Source organism: Cuculus canorus, chromosome 19 (assembly GCF_017976375.1).
Source record: "Cuculus canorus isolate bCucCan1 chromosome 19, bCucCan1.pri, whole genome shotgun sequence".
NCBI lineage: Eukaryota > Metazoa > Chordata > Aves > Cuculiformes > Cuculidae > Cuculus > Cuculus canorus.
The window spans coordinates 8,894,293-8,916,815 of NC_071419.1; the positions used below are offsets into that span (position 1 = coordinate 8,894,293).

At 43.9% G+C, this 22,523-nt stretch overlaps 1 protein-coding gene across 1 annotated transcript in view; it reads right to left on the minus strand.

Annotated features, from left to right (window-relative positions):
- The window catches only part of PAPPA (pappalysin 1), a 183,923-nt gene that overhangs the window by 69,531 nt on the left and 91,869 nt on the right, over positions 1-22,523 (minus strand). Inside the window, exons 8-10 of the mRNA XM_009569421.2 lie at positions 21,491-21,619; positions 19,820-19,911; positions 7,705-7,901 (exon numbers count right to left, since the gene is read on the minus strand). Coding sequence (XP_009567716.2) covers positions 7,705-7,901; positions 19,820-19,911; positions 21,491-21,619 — 418 coding nt within the window. The remainder of the gene's footprint in view (positions 1-7,704; positions 7,902-19,819; positions 19,912-21,490; positions 21,620-22,523) is intronic.

Consider the following 22,523-nt stretch of genomic DNA (forward strand, 5'->3'; position numbering starts at 1 on the left):
TTGAACAAGTAGTGCAGACAATCCTCCATTTAAAAGAAAAAAAATAAATTCCCTGTTCCTGGCATGAGAAAGTTTACTTTCAGGCTTAAAGAAATGATTGTGTGGTTTTGGGGATGGCATTCCGTTCTGCTGAAGAATAGCACCCTGCCTGCCTCTGTATCTGTGGCTTTGTAGCTACATTATAATCCTGGAGAGCTCTGTTTACATATTTTACATGTTTTCTTGTGCAGGACATGAAACCAAATTACATAGTAAAGGCCATTACAGCTTCACTCTTGCACCCTTTTCCATCCCCTCCTTCTGATCACTTGCTTTAATTCTATCTAAAATAATCGACTGGATAATTTTAACTGTATTTGATTGACCAGCAAAGCTTCAGACAGGTTTATTTGCTCTTGCACAGAGAAATCATGCAAAAGCTGGTGAAGCTACATGCCAGGGGGGTAGGGAGAAGACGGCCAGGGCGGGGGTGGGATGAGAAATGCCGAGAACCCTTCATGCATGAACAAAGCAGACGTGTCGATGCATTTATGCAAAATCATTCTGCTCTGAATGGAGAGGGACCCAAGACAAACAACCCGGATGGGATGCAGTAGAGCTATCCCACGCTTACAGCTGGACATGCTCTGCATCTAAAGGCTTGTGAGCAGCAACAGCAGATGGAGAGACTGGCAGGTTGAGGGGCAAGGGCCAAGGAGGGGGGTCTCCTTTCAGAAGAGTGCATGTTAACGAGCACCACCATTGTCGTGGGGTCCAGTTTTCCAGCTCTCTGATGCCAGGGGGGTCCAAGCTGTTTTCTATTACAGCCTGTAATCTGGGTGGGTGGCTGGGTGTACAGCAGATATGATGATAAAATGGCAAGCTACTTCCTAAAGAAGCCCATAATCCTTACTATTAACCAAGACAATATTCCTTTCTTGCCTTTCTTCTCTCCTCTAGCAACAACAAATGACATGGAATTCTGTTCTCATTTCATTAGTGATAAATGTGTCCTGGTCCTAGGAAGACAGTACCAATTTCCGGCACCTGAGGATTTTTGGTTTGACCTTCATCTCTGAAAAGGTCAGATTGAACCTCTCTGAGAGTACTGATGGCTGCTTTGCTCTCTGCATCATCCTTTGTTTCTTTTATCTATTTTCTCTACAGTACACAAAGGGAACACAGTGTACCAGCCCCTGGTACTCACTGTTCTGTTTCCCTTAGATGACTTGCATATGTCCTCTTGAAAAATTATTCTAAAAACTAAGGGGGGAGGGGAGTGGAAAGAAAAAAATATCCCTTGAGTGTTTGGCAAAATTGCTTGGAATCTCCTCTGACATCTCATTGTGTTCTCTCTGTTCTCCCTTTCCACAAATCAGCCGGAGGCTACGACATCAGCTGTGGGGTCTGCTGGTTTACTCTTGCCAGGAGCAGCACTGGAAGACATGGGGATGGACAGGTGGGAGCGAAGGAATCACTGTCTGTACTAGCAGGGAGCAGGCAGCCAGGTGATGAGCAGCATTCCATTCTCTCCAGCCAACTCCGGATCGACTTTAAGGGTAACACTTTTTCTCAGCCACCTCTCCGCAACTGAGTCTTTTTCAAGTCAGCCTACCTAGAAATCCCATTTCTCATTTTATGCTGCTTCAGAGACCTCCCCAGAACACTGAAATGACCCCTGAAGAGGAGCCATGGCACTGATGTCAGCAGACATTGTTGAAGCATCCCTCACTTTGGTGTGGGCCCTTCACATAGACCACCTCCTCCAAAGAGGCAAAGCAGCAATGCAAACATGCAAATAAGGACCAGTGGAATTTCTTTTGCAGAAATGTTGCAAAATCCAACTTTCCCAGCAAGACAGGTGGGAAAGAAGCTTTCTAGCCATTAAAACAATAAGCTGGTGGGAGAGTTTTCCAGTCCTTTTGTACTGAGAATGAACAATCGAACTGTGCTGGGGCAAAGACTGATTAATTCACAAACAGGATAGGCTGACAGAGCTAAAATGACACCAAGCCCCTTCTAGGTCTCTGCTCCCACACAGTAACTCTCAGCGAGTTCGAGCAGTTTAGTTTTTATCCAAGATATGAACATTTCCCATTCAAAATGTCCTGAAATTCCCGGTTCTGGAGAGGTCTAGGCTCAATAATGCTCAGTGCCTGCAACATCTCTGAAGGATATTGAAGTTTATTCCTCAAACAGTAGTTTTACCTTTCTGTGCTCTCGTTTCCACCTCTATTAAATAGAACAGAAATGAAGCAGTGTGGCTGTGATAAGGCTTAATTATTCCCCGCACATTGAAAAAATACAAAAAACATCATCGCTTAAGCCAAGCAAGGAGCATTCCAGCCTCAATTTGGGGCCAGAGACTCCTGATGCAACTCTCCAGCTTTCAGGCAAAAGATCAAATTGGCTGGTCTGTAGTATCTGGGGGAAGGCTGAAATAAAGACAAAGTCTTGAACCCCCTTGAACTAACTTTAGACTTGGAGACTCTGTAACTGATGCTGACGCCTTTTGGTGGATCAGCCAGTACTGGAAATGAGCTCAGATGCGTACAGCAAACCTACATTCCTCTTGCGACAGCCTATGCACAGTGTCCAGTTCATCTTTTTCCAGAACTCATCTCTGATCGCTCATGGTTCCTCCATTAATGGTTTTTCTTAGTGGGATTCTGCCCTCATCCTCCAGAGATTAGTGATTCAAAGCCTGGCTTGGCTATAAATAACAAAGACATTTGCAAAGCAAATCATCTTATTAAAAATAGGGATTTTTTTATCCTTCCAACCACAACAGAACTCTTACCGTTGAAGAGCAACAGGACTTGGCTGCGAATTAGGAAGTTCAAAAAGGGCCACTTGCAGAGCCGACAGACAGACACCCTCCCTCTTCTCAGCAAGATCACCCCGAAGGAAAGAAATGGCTTCTCCATTAAAAGTTGCAGGTTTCCTCTCTTCCCACTCCTGTTCAAGATTACCCTATTTGTTGGCTTTGCTGGATCTTTGGGGAATTATCTTCAGTGTTATATTTATTAGGCAGACTAAAACCACGTGGCAGAGAACTTCATCATCTTTCTTTTCAATTTTCTTATGGTATTTTCTTACCACTCTTGGAGCCCTTGCTCTACCATGTTATTTCTTTAGTATTTAGAATATTTTTGTGCTCCTGTCTTCTCCTTTTGTGGGCAATTTCAGACATACTGCAACTCTAGACATCTTGCCACTGCTGGTGGAAGAATAGGTTTGTTGCAGTGAGTCTGGATGAGTGCAATTGTGGGAACTGTAATAGGGGCAGGAGGGGGCCTCTGTTTATGGGAAAGATGTAATAAGAATCCTCTTCCACAAGTTCTTACTCCATAGAAGCCCCTGTGGGGTACCCAGAGGAGAACAGGGTGTATTAGTTAGTCTGGGAATGAAAACGAATCCCAGGATCTGTCTGTGCCCAGCAGTCTTGGGAAAAAGTCCCCTTTTGGTTAGCTGTGCCTGAGTTGTGTGGCTTTTTCCATACAGGGGAAAAATAGGCTTGGATAACGGCATAGGGAGAAAAAAAATATACACATATATATATGGTTACTTGGTCTAAACAACTTCTGCACAACTGGAAGGAAATGTAACAAAAAGCACAGTCAGTGAGACTGGACAAGGCACACACCAGGTTCCAGGGCTTGCACGCACATCACCATGACAGGAGTAACAACTTCAGCAAAAAGGCACCTAAAGAGCCACAAGGCTCTTCTTATAATTTTCTGTTATAAAGGCCCAAAGGGAACACGCAGACAAATCAGTTCTCCAAAAACAGGAGTGCCACCAGCAAGAACAAAGAAGAAATGGCATATCCAGCCTCCCATGGTCGGTCTGCACCCACTTGCCTCTGCTCCTCTTGCCCAAACTATGAAACAGGCTTGGTCAGAGGCGTCCTCCAAAGGCACTTCTGAATAGAAATGATACTTGAGCAAATTATCCAAATCGTTCCTGCTCAGTACAACCTACTCTGGAGAAAGACTAAGATACAAATTGATGCACTTGCCCAGTGCAAAGAAAATCGGTGTGCAATAAGATCATGGAGACCGAGTCAACTATACCCACTGCAAGACACTCGTTTCTTGAACCCTGTAGGACAGCCACTCTTTCACAGTGACCTAATCCACACTGCATGTTCCTACTTAACACTCCTTACCGATGCAGCTTCACCAGTGACAATGAAACAGGAACTCTCTGGATAGGCAATGAGTTGGCTTTTTAAACTTATGCCTTGTAAAGCCCAGGTGTGCTTTAACCTGGTGCCAGGAGGCCATGTCCTACCCCCTCCTGCTGGTAGCGTGGAGGTTGACCCTAGCTGGGTACCAACCACTCAGGGAACTAAGTCCCAGGGGAATTCCAATACAGAAAAATTCACAGCTATTCAGCACACAGATCAGCCAAAGCACTCTTTGTCTGTCTGTTTATGCCTACTGGATCTGTTCTTCAGCTAGTATAAATCTGCCCAGTGCTACTGCCTTTTTGCAGTCTTTGCCAGCATACACCAGCTGATGACTTAATGCTAGCATCAATAATCTTTAGCACAAGAAAGGCCCCGAGAAATAAACAGTGCTGTAGAAAACCCGACACAACCAGTACATCAACACTGATAATATTTCACACACAGTGGATGGCAAGGAGAGGCTGTTTACAAACTCACAGCAAGAGCGGTAGGGAAAAGAGAAGCTCAAGAGTGTGCAAAGCCCTTATTGCTGAATTCCTCCTGCAGCTGACAACAGGTACTGAGCAGCATCTGCTTCAAGATCTGTGGAGGATGCCAGATCAGAAATCAAACTGTAAAAACGCCCTACATCAATGCTCGCATTTCTGTACTGCTGCAATGTTGCTGACTGGTCCTCTTTGGCTCTAAATATGATGTTGTCAGTACTGCGAATATTTCTTAATCAGCACCAAAGAGCGGCTGCCAGGAAAGTAGAAGTGGCTGTCTATCAGTCTTGCTTCTGCAAAAAGAGTGATTGTTTAAAGGGTGGACTCTTTGACCTTTCCATTTCTCAAATGTGTATCTCTTCGCCAAGACCGTGTCATTCTTTGTAAGCATTTTGTTGTTCAAAACAAATCTTAGACTGTGGACTTCCTTTTTTCTCCCTTAGTATGTTACCATTCAGCAGCCTCACATCAACAAGTAAGGAACCGGCATGTGGGATTCATCTCAAAACATGCACACGTGGGCATCCTACTCCTAAAGAGGAACCAGCTCTGCAGAAAGAGGCAAAAGCTTAGGTGAACTGAAGTTTGGGGTGGTCAGCGTGCAGAAGCAACCCTACAACAATAAGTAAGCATTCTCTGGCCCATGCTCTTGAATGGTCCTCCAACAGTAACAAGGGCACGCAGGCAGGTGGTACTGAGAAATACCACAATAACAAACAAATAGCGATGCCTGCTCTTCAGAAACATCCTAGGCAAAACTATGACGGTCATGCCAAGAAACGGGTGTTGAGATATCTAAGGATGAGAAACTCTTTAACGAGAGACATGCTTAAAATGCTTTAAAAGCACCTTGAGAGCGCTGGGGCCATTATGAGAAAGGGGGATGGCTAACAAACAGGCAGCTTATGTATTCTGTATGTTGCTGTGGACTGCACTCAAACATATCTTTCATGGCATTCTTGATGAGAAGCCAACACAAATGCCACTCCGATTAATCAGGAAGCTACCCAGCAACAACATGAAAAGTTTGCACAACACCAGCAAGCACACAACTTACTCTGAAAGATATCTGGGTGAGGAAAGGTGCACCTTTCATCAATACAAAAAACCCTAAGCCTCAATGCTTGTGTAGATAATGAAGCCAAACATGTTTACACACCAGTGATCATTACATGCAGTGATTAGAGATCTTAGGTTAATTTTCATCTCCTCTGGGTAACAGACTGATGACCTGCTGCCCCACCTAACCTCTTCGGTGTGACAAGTCAGGTGCTTTCACAAGCCAACGAGGCTGCCTTGTTCCTGGGGAAAACAAAGACTTCCTCAAAATATATGATTAAAAAGGTCAATGAATCCCATGCACTCAAACGGGTGTAATAGGACCAGCTGAGGCAAAGCAAGAATTCCTTTTGCTGGAAGTAAATAGCACACTGTTATCTCCCCAGGGGCCAGGCAATAACAGGAGGCATGTTCCCATTCACTCTGCTAGTGTCTGATATGCTAGTGTTCTGCCTATAAATACAACAGCTTTTCTTTTTTGACCCTCTATTTTTTTTTTTTTTTTTAAACAAGGCTGTGACAACTTCATCTCATCTGGGTACAACAAACACGCCTGAGTTGTGGCTACACAGCAGGGCTTTGTGTCGTGCCATGTACATGGTGGTGTTTCTTTCACCACAGGACTGTTTGTTACCTATTGCATGGCATGGTTGCGTTTCTACCGGTGTGTTAGGAGAAATCAGGGCAGCTCTTCATAGCGGCTGCAAAGGGACAGAGTGCTGGGGGATACACACATAAAGCAGCACCTGTACTGGACACAGTTGGCTTTTAGCTGTATTACAGCACAGGGAACTTGAACAGGGAGCTCAAACAAGAAAGAAGTTGCAAAGGCACTGGTAGGGTCCAGAGGAAAGTTCCTTTTGCAGTGTGAAATAATAAATGAGACCGTGACAAAAAGGCAATACTGGGCTCAGGATTCTGTCTTGGTACTATGCCAGCTAACCATGCTTTGTGCATTTAAAACTGACCTGGTCATTAATTTGTTACAGACTTGTGCAATGTGAACAAGGCCAAGTCGCTTGGATAAAGATGTTTTTTCTCTTGCAAGCCAACTGGAAATGCTTAGCGTTTGCTATTCACAGAGAAATCTGCTTGTCATATCTGCCATACGGCATTCCTCTCAGCATTGCCCACTTAAGACACCTCCCAGATAATTAGACTGTAAGAACAACTCTGCTGCATCAAATCAGAAGTTCACCTAATGCACTGTTCTATCTCTAGCAAGGAACAACAGTGGATGCTGAGGGAGGAATATATGAAGCAGCTCCTTTATATAATGAGCCTTTCCCTCTAAAATCCCAGTAATGTGGGCTTTCCTGAGTTAGTGGGTTGCTGCTGGACTGTTGCATCTGCATCCTGCACAGCTCTGTTTTCCAGGCATTTATCTAATGTCTTTTTGAACTCATTTGGATCTAATTCTCTCAAGGGAGACAAAAGCTAAAGTTATGGTAACTGGAGCTATTTATGTTACAAAGGAGACATGTAAGAAGGGGGTTAAAGCTAATGAATGGCTTTGGGAATGGACAGGACCTTTCTCAGAATAGAACAATAGGGTGCTTTTATGAAAACGGGAGACAGAAAACACAAAACTATTAAAAAAGAAAGAACACTCTTTTGTATTATTCAGCATTAGCCTTCAGAACTCATCACCTCAAGATAGTACCCTGTGCTAGCTGCAGAGAGCCTGTCTAGTCTTTTAAGTGATGATAGTTAGTTGAGGTGACTCCTACACAGCTTATCAAATCAAGCAGGCCACAACTTCAGCCAGTTTTCAGTTGGATGTTTGGAACTGAATTTCAACTCATCGCCACTAACCAGGCTGAGAAAGAGGGAAACTGCTGTTGGGAGCCTCCCTTGGTGAAGGAGTGAATTAACAGGCAGAGGGAAAGATCAAACATGAATGCCGACCATCTAGCTATGTTCATGAACATTGTTCCTTGCTGGACTTTGCTTTCAAGGAGAGGAATGGGAGTATGGTTTCCTTACCTGAGTTGCTGCTGGCTGACCGATGACCACCCATCCCGGACACTGCTGGTCGCTGTGATGTGAGACAGAGACATTGGAAGCCCACTGATCAAGGAAGCCTTTGGGAGTATAAACGCCACAGTCTTTGATGCTGGTCATTTGCTCAAATTCCTCACATACTCCATCACCATCATGGAAATAGCACCTGCTGGGTTCATCTGCAGGGAGGAAGCAGTGAAAAGAAATCACAAAGGACTGACTACATGTCTGCAATCTAGTTTCTAGGCCTTGGTAACAACAGTGGTTATGTATCTGCTGGACTTGGTCGCTGGAGAGTGAAAGTGTTGGCCACTTCTAGGCAACACCAAGGCGATTTTAAAAAAGCCAAGCAACAATAGTCAGCTTTTGTATTGGACATTTCCCCCAAGATATTTATCAGTGTGTGTGTGTGTGTGGGTTCTGCTTATTTTCATCTATCTCCATTTAAAAGGATGGAAACGGAAGAAGAAAACAGAAATAGAAAATACTTAGAGAGACAATATGGGTGTTGGCATAATTCCACCAACTTGGCTGGAAAAAGGCCAAAAGAGGGTCTGTCTACAATATTTCCCTTTTTGTTTTGAAATGATATTGGCAAAACAATGGCAGCAGCAGTGACTATGAATCTAGGGATGGCAAAAATTGCCAACTTCACAGCTGTACTGACCAAAGGGCCAAACGGCTCTGTTTATCCAAAGAGCAGATACAGTATACATAGTGTGAGGGTAAGCTTGCCACATACACACACAGCTTCAACCAATGTGACTCAGATTTGACCTGAAAGGATCAAAGGCAGCAGGAGACTTTATTATCCTTGTCCATTTATTCTGTGGCTTCTCTAATGAGACTGCCAACAAAGATGCCAAATTTTTGAGGTTGTTTCTGTAACACTGGCCCATTAAGAACTGAACTGAGATCCATCTACTCTTTTCAAACAGACTGCATAGCAATAATGACTTTCAGTCATTAGAGTACTCTGTGAAATGGAAACCTTTGACCTGTTGGTATCCTATTTTGTATTGTATTATCATTGCCAGTCCCCAGAGGTATCCAGTTCTGACAGCCTGTTGTATTTTTGTCTGGCAAATAAGCCTGCTGAAAAAACCGGTAGGAAATTACCCAGCGTTGCTCTCTGGACTGATGGAAACGATCCCTAAGGAGAGCCCTGTCAGTAGCATTGGACTATCTCAAGCTAGGTGTCAGAAAATCCAATGGCTGCTCAATTTTGAGCTACTTCCAAACTACTAAATCCCCTGTTTATTTTTCTTCCTCATTTACACAGTGAAATACCATCATGAGCCAGAAAAAACTGGTTTATTGCAATTCAATTATTTAATGACTTTCGCTCCTTTTTCCATCCCTCCCTCCCAATCCCCCATGCAAAATTCCAGGTCCTTAAGATTGAGTGCGAGATCGAAAGGATGGAGAAGTCTATCAGAAAAGAATGTCATGGTTCCATTTCATCATGACCTCTGCAGCCAATTTGTGTGCATGGATGAGTGTGGGCCATTGTGTATTTGCTGGGCCAGGATTCTGAGCTGGCAAAAATGAGCCAACGTGAATCCGGAAGCTGTTCAGCTGTATGAGTGCAGTCCTACATCTGAGCAAATATTCCAGGGGTAGCCAAACTTCTTGATCCTCCTGCATTTCTTGTTCTGCTCCGCTCTCTGCAGAGATGTATCAAAGTGTAGACCAGCTCTCTGCTGTGCTCAAGAACAGTGGGATAAAGCGAAGAGCACTATGCCCTAGTTTGAGCAGGAGTCTCAGCAGAAATCTCTGAGAAATATTCAGCTCTGGGAAGACTGTGGTCAGCAATCAAAAAATCCTCAAAACCAAATCCCAAACATATGAAAATAAGTGCTTTCAGAAAAAGAGTTTGGTTGTCATTTTGTGAAAAGAAGCTTATTTCTGTAAAAAAGAACAAAAAAAAAAGAAAAAAAAGAAAAAAAAAAAGAAGGAAAAGACCTACCATATTAAAGAAAAAAACAACCTTCAGCCTATAAACACATGCACAGTCAGATATGCACTTACAGTGAAAAACCAGCACCCAAATGCATCCTGCTGCACACCCACACTGACAGAAACGATGACACGCAAACACATGCACACTCTCTTTACACATCCCCGATGCAGCCACCCCACTGATGCAGACACATACCCAGAAAGTCACAGCCTAATTTTAGGCATATGTGTTTAGACAGTGTTTCCCTGGCTTTCCTGAAGCACTGACTTATTTTCACGACAGGCATTGAAGTAAGCATAACATTTATATAGCAACATACTCCTGCGCTGGATCCAAATGCTCCCTCCTAATGCCACGATAAACGTAATGGGCTTCTGATAAGATCATGTCTTTGGGATAAGAGAATACTCAAGACCTACTCCAATCCAATGACTTAATTCATACTCACATGGATGGGAAGGCAGCCTTTGAATAGCTGTGATCCAGGCCAGCGTGTGATCCTAACGGAGGCTAATTTGTTCCTGATTATGCTTAAGACCCCAATAAATCTGTCTGCTCGGAGCCTGCAAAACCCGAGGGAGGAACCGAATGGAGAGACTGAGATGTCTGAATTAAACGGAGACTGCCTAAACGATTAACAAAGTCTTTCTGAACTGCACTGTCATGAGCCCTTCTGCCGCGCTGGCCCTAGAGAGTCGCTGCACTCTGCCCTCCATCGCAGGGTGGGTTCGTCGCCTGGATGACACCAAGGCTGAGAGATTCAGTACCCGCGAGCTTTTGTGTGTTTTGAAAAATGATGAAGGAAAATGCCTTTATAGCCCTAGTTTTCTTTTAAGGAAGATCTGTAAGTCCTACTACTGACGTGCCACCCTGAAGCGTGCAGTGCCATAATTTGAGAGGAGCATGAGAAGAGAGGAAGCCTTTTCCTACCCATGAGTTTGGGTCAGGGCCAAAAGAGGCCTTTTTTGAATCCTTCCCAGACGCTGGTGAGGGCACTGACAAAGGCATCACCCTACAACAGCCAACTGTGGTGCATTACTGGGTGGGCTGCTAAAAAGAAGCAGAGGCTGTTCCTTCATCAGGTGTGGAGCACCAGCTCTGATTCCTGAATCTTGCTGTGATCTTGGATGCTCAGAAGGTTACACATTGGGCTTTACATTTTTATGAGCAAAGTAAAGAACGACCAGATTGTTTCTTCCTACGGTTGCCCTCACAAAATAAAAACTAACAGGCTTCTTCCCTTTCCACAGTGGTGTGAACACAGCTCAGCTAAATCCGTTGAGTCCTACAGGCTCAAAGCCGGGGAGGGCAGTGTCAGGAGTGGTATATTTCTGGGAAGCAGCAGCTAACATCTTTATCTCCATAATAGCGTGAAATGCTTTTGCTGTTCTTTTCTCAACTACTGTAACACGAAACGCATTCAGGGCCTTGGTAATATGACCTAATTTTTTTCTTCAAAGAGGTTTATAGGATCCCGAGACCTGGTGAAGGTCGAGTGATGCTTTGGTCACCTATGGCCTGCATTGTGGACTATGCTCATCAACTCTGTGGACTTCTCACTTCAAAGTTGAATCTGAATTGAAGGAGACACGGAGGAAGGGAACATGAAGGAAATCTGATTTGTCCTCAAGGAAAAATAGCTTCAAAAAATTAAAAAGCAGTTGCCTGGAAATCCAGTTTAAAACTACAACAGTAAAATGTCTGTAGGCATAGCATCTGGCAGCAGGAGACAGCATCTCAGGGGGATTGACAACAGATGCTGGAGGATCCTGAGTAGAACTCAGGCAACATGCATTCATTCCAGCAGCACGAGCTCCTTTTCCCTGACAAAGTTAGTACTGAAGGCTCAAAAATATTAGGGCCACACCAAAGTCCCTCTCTTGCCCTTTGGAAAAAGGTGGTCTCCAGTTCAGCAAAGTCTTCTGCAATATCTGGGAATCTCTTAACACTCCGTGGCAGCCATCACCCTGGAGAAAGGAGACTTGTTGGGAAAACAAATTGGCGAGAGCTGGTCTGCTTAATATTACAGTTGGGTTTCAAGGTCCGGAATGATCTTGGGTGTTGCATCAGAATATGATGTCAACTCCATTTCTCCTTGTTTCTTAAGCTGCCTGAATATAGTGCAAAAAGCAGCTTTTTGTACTGAAATACAAACTCTTCCTCTGGGGTTCAGAAAAGAAAGTATACACAAGGTAAGGCAGAGGATTTAGGGAGGAGCTGGGAAGCACCTGCCAGACCAGATCTGGATGAGCATGTAAGTCCCTATCACAGTTGCCTGTCCATCCTGAGGCTAGAAAAATCACCAGTGAAATGAATGAGATCTGGTAGATCAGGAAGCAGAGATGCGGGAGATACGCTTATCTGTGATAGGCAGCCTTCCACTTCATTTAAAGAAAAAAAAAAGAGAGATAAATAGATCCAATTCCTAGCACAGGGCACATCCTCCAACAGGGCTTTTCATGTCCGAGCTGCATGGTCAAAGTGCTGGGGACAGACACTCGGGGCAGCTTCCTGTTTTCAGCAAGAACACAGCGACTGGCATCAGCATAGTCTTCTTTTGTGCAATAACTACTATTTTTTTAGAAAGCCAGACGAAAAAAAAAAAAAAAAAGGAGTATTTTTAAGCTCAGCTGTTTACTTAGGGATGTTTCCAACTATAACAAGCCTCATGCCACATAACTATTTGTGCGAGGGAAAAAAAAAAAAAAAAGAAGAAAAAAGGGGGGCAAAAATGCAGAAGCATTGTTTCAGAGTAACAAATTCTTGGAACACAGCAAGCTGCGCATTTTAACCCCTGAAAGGTCTGTCCGGAGGCGTGCAGGCCTTTTTGGACATAGCAAGAGCCAAATTGCAGGCTCAACAAAGTCAGCAACTTCTGCAGAAGCATGATTTTAACACTGCATCACTTAATTGGCGTCTCCAGCACTGGTGTTTATGTTCACAGATGAGACAAAACGCATCCAGAAGCTTCTATCACAAAAGGAGAAATAATTCCACTGCAGCTCACATGAACGCAGCAGCTGAGCGATCGCAGAACCTGCTCCATTCATTTCTATGGGAGTTTCACCTTTGGCTTCAGTGGGAAGAGAGTGAATAATGTGGCCAGTTCCCAGGATATCTGCTAATCTCTTCTTTAATATTGAAGAAGCCAGAGAGAGAAAGAGAGATTTCCTGCTACAGTACAATATTCGAGAGTTATTTTCCTTCCTGGATATTCTGGTTTGAGAAGAGGAAAATCATTATGCTAAGCTTGGGCAGAGCTTTCCGAATAAAGTTGCATATCAATAAATTGTGATGTTTTCCTTCAATGAAATAAAACAGACACCTTGGAAAAGAAGGCAACGCGGGTGTTGCAATCTACTGTGTAACATCCAGGGGCCTCGCAGGAGGCTTTTTCCCGTACAATACGGCAATGGTCTCCGAGCATCTCCTGAACCGAGCAGATGAGCAATAATGCATTTGTGGAGTACGACTCTCTGGTAATTCAGCTACTCTGTGGAAATACATTCCTGGGCTTTTTCTTTGTCTGGCGTGACTCCGCTCATCGGTATGATATAGCGGTCGTAGCACAATAATTATGCAATTGATCTGCATGCTGCAGACAGATACAATTACAACTCCCTCACAGAGCCCAGCATTGAAATTTGATATTTCACCTCCAAGAACACGAGCCTTTTTCACTTAAGTGAAAGGATATTTTCTGTCACTGGCAGTGGTAGTAAGACCTTATCTGCTTTGCAGCTACCCAACAGGAGCCAACATGGCCTTCCCCAAACCCCGGGCAGCCAGGCGTGTTATAAAAGCACTACAACACGTGTCCTCTTCCCACCTAATCTTGTTTCCCTCCTTGGGTGGTTGGATAAAACAGAAAAGAAGTGATGAGAATATTTCAATATTTCCTCAGACTTACAGAGATTTATTAGCCAAACTTGGAGACTCAAAGTCTTGAGGCTTCTGACACACAAAACAGCAACCACTACAACCACGAGAAGGCTGGCCAGCATGGACCTTCTTGACACCTGGCCCATTTCCTTCGAGGCTAGGAAGGAGCCAAAGAGAAAAAACACAGTGGTGCCATTCCCCAAGGAAAACAAACTGCTTGTTTGTGTGTGCGGTTGAATGTTATTGCAAAGGAAGGTCTTGTGCTTAGTATCATCCTCTAAGCACAGCAAGTTGCTGTTGAGTCACAGAGGATGCTCTAAGGAGGGAATTATGACCAGCCGTGGAAGCCTTTCTGATCCACGGGGAGTAATGCGTGAAGGATACAACAAGCAAAGGAGTAATTCTTCTGTTGTAGTTGTGTCCTAAAAACCAAAGCTGGATTGAGCTGGGCTGGAGTCACTGGCGTAGAGAAAAATGCAGGCAAATACCACTCCAACCCACATTCTCCCCCACAAAAAAGCATCTGTCCTTTTTATTTTGCTGCCTGAAATGCCTGCTCTCTCTGCTCTGTGGCTCAGCTGGCCCTGCTAAGATTGCACTATTAATGATGACAGTCTGAAAATCACTTTAAGAGACTTTATGACGGTGGTGTGATTACTAACTTGCCAAATGACTGCTTAGACATTTTAGAACATGTAGCCACACTCCCATGAGCTGCAGAAACAGCCAACTTCAAAGTATTTGCCTTAAGCTGGAGGAGTCACACAAATATCTGAACAGCCCCGGTCAGTAAATTCATTGCAATTTGCTACGAAACTCCACTATAGAACCTCAGCTCCTTTATAGACAGCAATACTCTTTCCCAAGCTCCTTGGTCAATGCTTTAGTCTTATTGATGCCCTGTGAGATGGCGAGTTTCTCTTGCAAGGTGGCTCTGTTTCTCCCATGCTGTTGTTAGACTGAAAGCCCTAGGCAGGGTCAGCCAAGACCTATTTAATGTTTGTGAAAGAAGGCGAAATCACCATTAGCTGCTGCGTGGGGCCGCAGTTTCGGCAGTCAAAGCTGTGTTCCTGTGCAGGGGTATGAGGAAGGGAGGGGGAGAGGATGGGAGGGAGGATTGCTCTCAAAGCATGCCCACAATGAATATGGATGGTCATCCATCAATTTATTTTAAGCACATTACTTCTCTGTCAGAAAGGGAAAAAAGGAAAAGGAAAGAAAGGAAAGAAAAGACATATAAAATTAGGTTTGTGTCACTCATTTAACACTGCAATTTCCCTAGAGGATTATGCACCAAACAGAGATAGCAAGCTCATGAATATTAATCATTTCCCTGAATGCAATGCAGCCCGCCAAACAATAAGATTAGGGGAAAGTGCTATGCTTAATTTATGGATAATGGGAGAGGTAAAGGATAGAGCTCCCACAAAGGTAAGGCTCACAGCTGGAGAGAGAGGTCTCAGAGGAGGACAGATCCAGGATTGTAAAGTAGCAAGAAAAACATTGGAAGCCAAGTGGGAGTGAAGGAAAAGTTGTTTAAGGATCATTGTCAAATTAAAATCATACTTCTCCCTGAACAACTGCTAGCGACTAATGCTTCAAGAGTGCCAGAAACTGGTGGTAAATTCAAGAGCTTGATCTATTTGTTTTTTTTCCTCTACTCTGTGCCTTTTCTTTGTGTTTTACATCCCTCAGGCCCTGACCCAACAAACCACGGAGACGTGTGTCTAACCTGAAACATTCACCTTCTTCAGTGGGACCACTCATATGTGGAAGTTAGTGGAAGCATTGCCCTGTTTTCCTGGATAAAAGGCTTTAGCAAAGAGTCCCTTATAAGCAAAGGAGATAAAGCGTAACAATAACAACACCAATAAGATGCGACTGAAAACCCCATAAACTACCAGGCAAACTTAAGGGTAGATAGATGTTCTCAAGCTACTCCCCAGCTGTGTTTCAATACGTCTATCAGTCCTCGCTCATCTCTTTTCATATTACTTTCTCTCCCCCTCCCTCCTTTTTTATTGATCTCTGCATCATTTTTATTATATCCTTCTCCTTCCCCAGCACTGGTGAGCTAAATCAATGCATAATGCCCATCACTCTCAACAAAAGGAATGCAAATGAAAGCACTGCCTTTTCTCAATGTCCGCACATATATCTAGATGCATGTGTACAATGTCGGTGTGTGGGAGAGTGCATGCCAAGGACAAGGTCCTCAGCTGCTTGTTAGGCACCCATTTCTCAACAGTCCGGTGGGAACAGATCAAGTGCTAAAAAGCTCTAGGTTTCCACAACTACAAATCATAACTCTTACGGCTGGGGCCTGTTTTACACCGGACATGTCATCTTGAACTTGGCTGAGATCCGCAGTAATCGCAAAAATCAGTTATCCCGGGAGTAATCAAGAGCAAGGTGAAAGACAAGCAGCCAAGAGGTAGGAGAGGGGTCCATCAGTCACAGTGGACAGGACTTTGATTCACTCGTCTCCTACAAATCAAAAGGCAAAGTCAAACTTTCCCCATGAGACCAAATTCTGTGTGGAGGAGATAAAATATGCAAAATCCACTACGCAAAGTCAGGGGGGAAAAAAAGAAGTAGAGATGATAAATTTCAGGGTGGGAAAGGGCGAGTGTGCTGCCGAACTTAAAAAAAGGAGTGTCGCCAGATGCTTTCATTATTTAATTAATTAATCTCACTGTCGCTCTTCAGCATGTTGCAGGAAGAGAACGCTATTAATCTTATCTGTTTTCTGTTACTCGGCTTTGTGTTCAGAGAAGGCCAGGACAGCCTGACAGTAAGACCACACAGTTTTCCTCCCTGCCTCCCGCCTTCCTTCCCCCACACCCCTCCTCCTGTGGCAGAGCAAATTGATCCACTGTTATCTGATTAGAGAGGGAAGGAGGAGGGAAAACAAAATTGAGGGGGGAGAAAAAAATGTCTAGTTTTATTACAGGCACTGGCACAAAGTGTCTTGAGACGCAAGAGAGAGCCTCGTGTCATTTATTCAAAGGAAAGTTGGATCAATATAAAGAACCCATAAACCTCATGATCCTAAAAGGCAAAAGGAGTAAGAGAGGCAGAGAGACACCTGCAAACAGGCTGTCCCCATCCTTGGCGATATCCAGAACACAACTGGACACGATCCTGAGCAACATGCTCCAAATTTGAAGCTGGATCTAACTTTGAATTTGCCCTTCCTTGGACCAGAGACTTCCAGAGACTCCTTGCAACTTCAATTATTCTGTGATTCATTGCTTTAAATCTAAAGGTTGATGGTGTTTGCAGGCTCTGTTGTATTTCTCCTCTATCAAGTGAGGTGACTTACGTAGTCTCTGCTTTGGAAGGCCTGTTTTGCTATCAAACCTCGTGCTATGGAGCCCCCTTGATGACTCTCCTTTAGCCCTGCCTTTGCAAACAAAACATTTGGTGATTGTTTCCAGCCATGCGGGACCCAATCCTGCAGACAATTTGTGACAAGCATTGCATTCACTGCTGTGGTTAGATTTGCTGAAGTCTAAAGAATGCCTTGTGGTAGTTCAGAAACATGCCTGGAAGGAAGGATTTGCAAGATCAAACCCTGAGGCCCCCAATCCAGCAAAGCCTCTGAACATGTGTTTGAGGCTCACGGAATTCTTTGGCGAAGAGGACCGATTCCTGGGGCTCTAAAAAGCTACATAATACAACCAGAACATCACTGCAAAAATAACACTGTCTGAAATAATTACTTGTTGTCCTACAGGATTATAACATGTGTTAGCCTTGTAAACACAGAAATAAATTACACTTATTTTTCTGTGCTACTCAAAGAGATACCCAAACATTCTATATTTTCCAAGAAAAGACCCCATCAGGCCCAAAGAAGGCTTTTGTTTGGCTAAAGGCAGAGGATCCGATCTGGTATTCCTAGACAGTCGAGAAAGCTGAATCTTTGCTCTTTTTAATTATCATTTATCATGTAATATGTACAGCCACTTGTTTCCCCAACATCTTTATGTTTTTCTGGTGAAATTTTAATGCTTGGTGTCTTAAAACAGAACACACATCAACATCGTTCATTTGACTCAAAGATCAGTCAGCAGTTTCTCTCTAGCTCTTGATGTCCTAATTCATTGTGATTCAGTATCCATAAAAGCCCAGAGGACCTGTTTGGCAGGTGCCACCTTCTCTGAACCTTTCCTAGGGTCTCTCTGAAGGCAGCCCTTGCCCCAGAACAACAGCAGCTGCTTTGCTCTCGCAGACCCTTCATGGACACTGAGGCCATCCCACCACAACCACCGCAATTCTACAGTCACAAGATAAAACATTTTTAAGGCCTGGGTCCACACGCCTTTCCATTGGTTCAGTTGATTGGATTCACCTAAAGGGCTCCCTATATTCAGTACTTCATAAACCATTCGATTTCATTCACTTTTGTAATCCAGGACCCGTGCAAACCCACAAGCTTCCAAAGCCCATGAAAAACAAACAACTTTTTACCTCAGAAATTCCCCTTTCCTTTTCAACACAAGCAAATCTGAAAAATCACTTCCTCTGGAAGGGCACAGAAAAATCTGCCTGTATGTTCTAGTTACTTCATTTTCTAATCTCATTGCTGTCAGACAGGTTTTTTTACACCCTCTTTACCAGCCCCGTACTGGCGATGAACCTCTACATGGGCATAAAGTGATCTCCTGCACTCACCCGGCTGGACATCGCTGTGTGGTCCAAGGCTGGAGAGACCCTTCTCCTCCTGCCCATGGGCTTATTTGGAGCATGATACAGCCCAGCCCACACAACCTTGTTTCCTTGAGAACCAAGGCACGCAGAGGAGGACATGGGTCGTGTCTTGACATAGCGCTGGTGTGTGATCAAAAGTATAGACCTGGACTAAGGAGCTCAGATCCGCTGCCGAGCAGGGAGATATGGATACAACCATACAGCCATACCCAAGCTCTTCCTGGAATCAGCCTCACATTAATGCCTGACTTTCGGAGAACCCAAAACACTTGCAGAAGTGTTTATCTCACTTTCAAAATATTATGACTAATATCTTTCAGTGCTAGTGCAGCAAGTTACTTGAAACACAAACGTAACTTCAAGACCACCAATAGTTACAATTAGCCTTGACCATAAATACTCTCAGATTTCAATAAAGCAACCTACACATGTATATATGTAAATAAGTACATCACCAAATCAGGCCTCAAGTTGGACAGCGTGGGATGCTGAAGTAAAAATGTAGTCATTAAGATGAGACAAGCAGGCCCCAGCTTACCACCCAAGGGAAACCTGGTGCCTGTGAGGTCCTTTGTGTGTTGTTCCAGGCACAAGAGAGAATCATCCATTTGCCAAAAAATAGAATAAATTATGGTTTTGCCGACACTGTATTATCTGCTTAGGGTTGATGCTCTGAGCTGAAGGCATGGGATCACTAGATGGGACAGATTATTTGCTTGGTCAGTCCAGATAAGGAATCTCTTCAGAAAAAGCCGACCCTTTATAAACATTAACTTTGGTTTCAGAAGTTCTGCATGTTTCACCCTTCCCTACATGTTCCGAAACCTGTCTGGAAAATGCAATCCCATAATGCAGGGCTACCCCACAGAAAGTGCGGCGTAAATTGGTCTCCATTTCCCTCCTCTGCCCCCAACATTCCTAGAGAGTTTAATAAATATGTAAAGCTCGCAACTGCAGCCCTGCTATCCCTGATAGCTCGAGCATCTTCCGGCCATTGTGCTTACAGGTTTCGCTAATCAGAGCAAACCAGGCTTGCAAATGAAATCTGATTTAGTAGTTTTCACCTCTGAAAAAGGGGATTAGCTGGACCTTTGATCCTTAGATATTGATTTGCAACTCAATGGAGGTGTGACCTCAGCTGGACTTGCTTCTGGTCTCAGTCCCTTCCCCTTTCACTCCTCCTCCTGTTTACAAGAAAAAAAATCAGTTCATGTCTTCTCACGAGGCCAAATCTAAAGCCTATTGAGACCAGTGGAAAATCACCCACTGACTTCAATGGGCTTTGGATCAGTCCCACAATGGCTGACTTAGCCTTAAGTCCTAGGATGTTTCAAAGCCAGCAGAACCAATTTCCCATCAAAATGACCAGAAGCTGGGAAGATATGTTTGCCATTCAAACCTACAAATTCCACCTTTTTTCCTCTCTTCCATGACAACTCTTTGGCTAGAAATGCTAAAAATACTGTTGATTTGTTCCTTGCATTCTGCATAGAGTAGTTGCCCCCCATGAGTGGAAGGACTCAGAGCTGGACTTACCGATGCAATTAAAGGATAACTCCTGCAGGCAGAATAGGGAGCAGCCATCACCGTTGATCTTATTCATATCATCACATTCTTCCCCTAAGTCCCTGTAGGCAGGGCACACACATGCAAAAAGGAGTCAGATGGCAAATGGCATCATCCCAACAACTGCAGCAGCCCCTCTCCAGAACCCCAAAGCCTTGAAATTCAGTACAGCAGCTTTCTGTGCCGACACTTAAAATACCTCCCTCTTTCTCCTCCAGCCCTGTCTTTCATCATTCCTGGTTCACAAGCTTGCCTGGCCACTTCTCCCCTGAACATGTGGATACCACTTGCTGTTCTCTGATGAGGATATGAGCAACTTCCTTCATAGCTGGTGTGGCTGCAGCTCAGCAGGTGGGGAAAAAGAGAACAGGAATCTCTGAAACTCTTTGTATTAAATCTGGAAGGGCCAGCCTGTGACCCCGGCATGGGAATAACAAGGCATAAAGCCTGGTGCTGGGCTATTCCAGGTGAGACCACTCAGAGGAGAGCAGTCAGTTGGGAGTAGGTGGTGTCAAGGATGAGGTCTTGCCTTGTGCCAGCTTGTAGGGTTGCAGCAGGGAGAAGAGTGTGAACCAGATGAGAAAGGAGCTGCCACAGTTGCAAGTGGGGCCACAACCAACCAAGCTGTGACACAGTCTGGTTCCTGCTCGCTCCTGAGGCAGCTCAGCTATTGTTTGACGCTTGCTGCAAAGCCACAAGTGATGTTTGAGGAATGTGCAAACATAACAGTAGGAGAAAATTATGGAAAGCAAAATTAATCTGTCTTTCTCCACCTCTCTCTCCAGGACTGCCCTGGATTCATATGTTGTTTGACTGTTCTCTTTGATTTCCCTGACTGTTGGGCCTCATCCTGCAAATACATTCTGCCAGGTACATAATCTGACAGAGTTGTACTACTTGATTGCTGGTCTGTATTATTTCAAGAAAATAATTACTGGCTGGATTAAGCACTTGTTTGTTGTTACTTCCATCATTTAAATAATTAAGTTATCTAACGGCAGGAAGCTTTGAAGCAGGTGGCTTTAAGGGCAATGGAGTAGAAGAAAAAAACCCTAACCTAGTTGCGACTGATCACTTTACATTTTCAGTAGTCTGGGGATTGGCAGCTGGTGGAAGGGAGGAGCTGATTGAGAAGATGCAATTCCCAGCACTCTCCTTCAGAGGCCGAATCCATCACCTCCGAATGCATCCCAGCTCCAGAGGCCGGTCAAACAAGAGGCTGCACCAGGATCCTGGCTCACCAGTTGCCGGATACATGGGACTTGGTTTGTAAGCATCAGTGGCTGTGTGGATTCATCCTGCACTTACTTCAGCTCCATATAGGAAATGTCATATACGTGTATAAAGATACCGATACACAAACAAACAGCTTAAACAGCGTATAGTGTACTTTCATATCGATCCTGCTGTCTGGCCTCCATTATCTGTATCTCCGTCTGTATCTGCTGGTGCCAGGATAGCAGGGCTTAAGTTCCAATTAAATGTCATCATCCTGGTAATCATCAAGAACATGAGTCATTATGTACAGATGAGAGCCAGCCTAAACTAAGGAGACATCAGAAGTCATCAATTCCTTTCTAGTCTCAGATTCTGGCTGAGTAGGTGTGCCCAGTTTTATCTGTTTGCTCACTCCAGACTTACATTTGGATAATCCCGTCTCCACAGTATCCACTTCCAGAGATATATACAAGCGCAGGGGAAGGCTCGCTCTCCTCTTTCCCAGAAACAATGACAACCTGGTATGTGTATGTGGTCCTATCACTCAGTTCACTGCAAGACAAAAGGAAATATTAAGTGATCGGTACAACAAAGGCAGTAACAAAGGGCAGAGAAGGAGGTATGGAAATGGGCGTTGGAGCCAGTAGGAATTTGCCTATTGATTTGAGACAGAACTGGACATGGATGTTTCTGTGATAGATAAATAACTTATCCACTTTGCACATAGGTATGAAAACAGAAGAGTTAAAAAGTAAGGTTTCTTCCTCTTCAGGAGAGTGAAAAAAAAAAATAGGATCCACACCTCAGCTCTGGATCACAATATTAACATTGAAATATGCACAGAAAGAATTAGCAAACTGTTAAATATTTATGCAAAGCCGTAATTACCTAAATCCTAAGCATCTATGAATGAGAAATAATTTCTTTATAGGCAATACAGAAATAATATAAGCCTAATATAAATGTTTAACTCTTTTACAATGTCTATTACATTATCAGAACTGAAAACGTTCCACAAAGAAACTCATTACCTTTATCCTTATTGTGCTGATTTGTAAAGCCACGGAGTGGCAAAGGCAAAATTATTTGCTCAAAGTCATCAATCAGGTTAATTGCCAAGCCCATAATGCAACCCAGTCCTTTCCTAACCCAGCCAGTCCTCTACTTAATATGCTCCTATTGCCCCAATTACAGACAATATACAGGTCTTTCTGTCATAGGAACTTGGTCAAAAGCATATATTAATGAAGTGTGTACGGCAGAGCGATGTATCTACTGTGCAGAGCAACAAAGCCATTGAAATAAATAACAATAGATTGTGGCTACTGCAATGTTCAAGTTCATGAAACAAGTATTTCCTTACCATATTCATTAAATCCACAAGCACGACTTAAACTCCACTATCACATATTAAGTTTTACCACAAAGCCGTTTCGCAGGGACACTATGCCTGCAA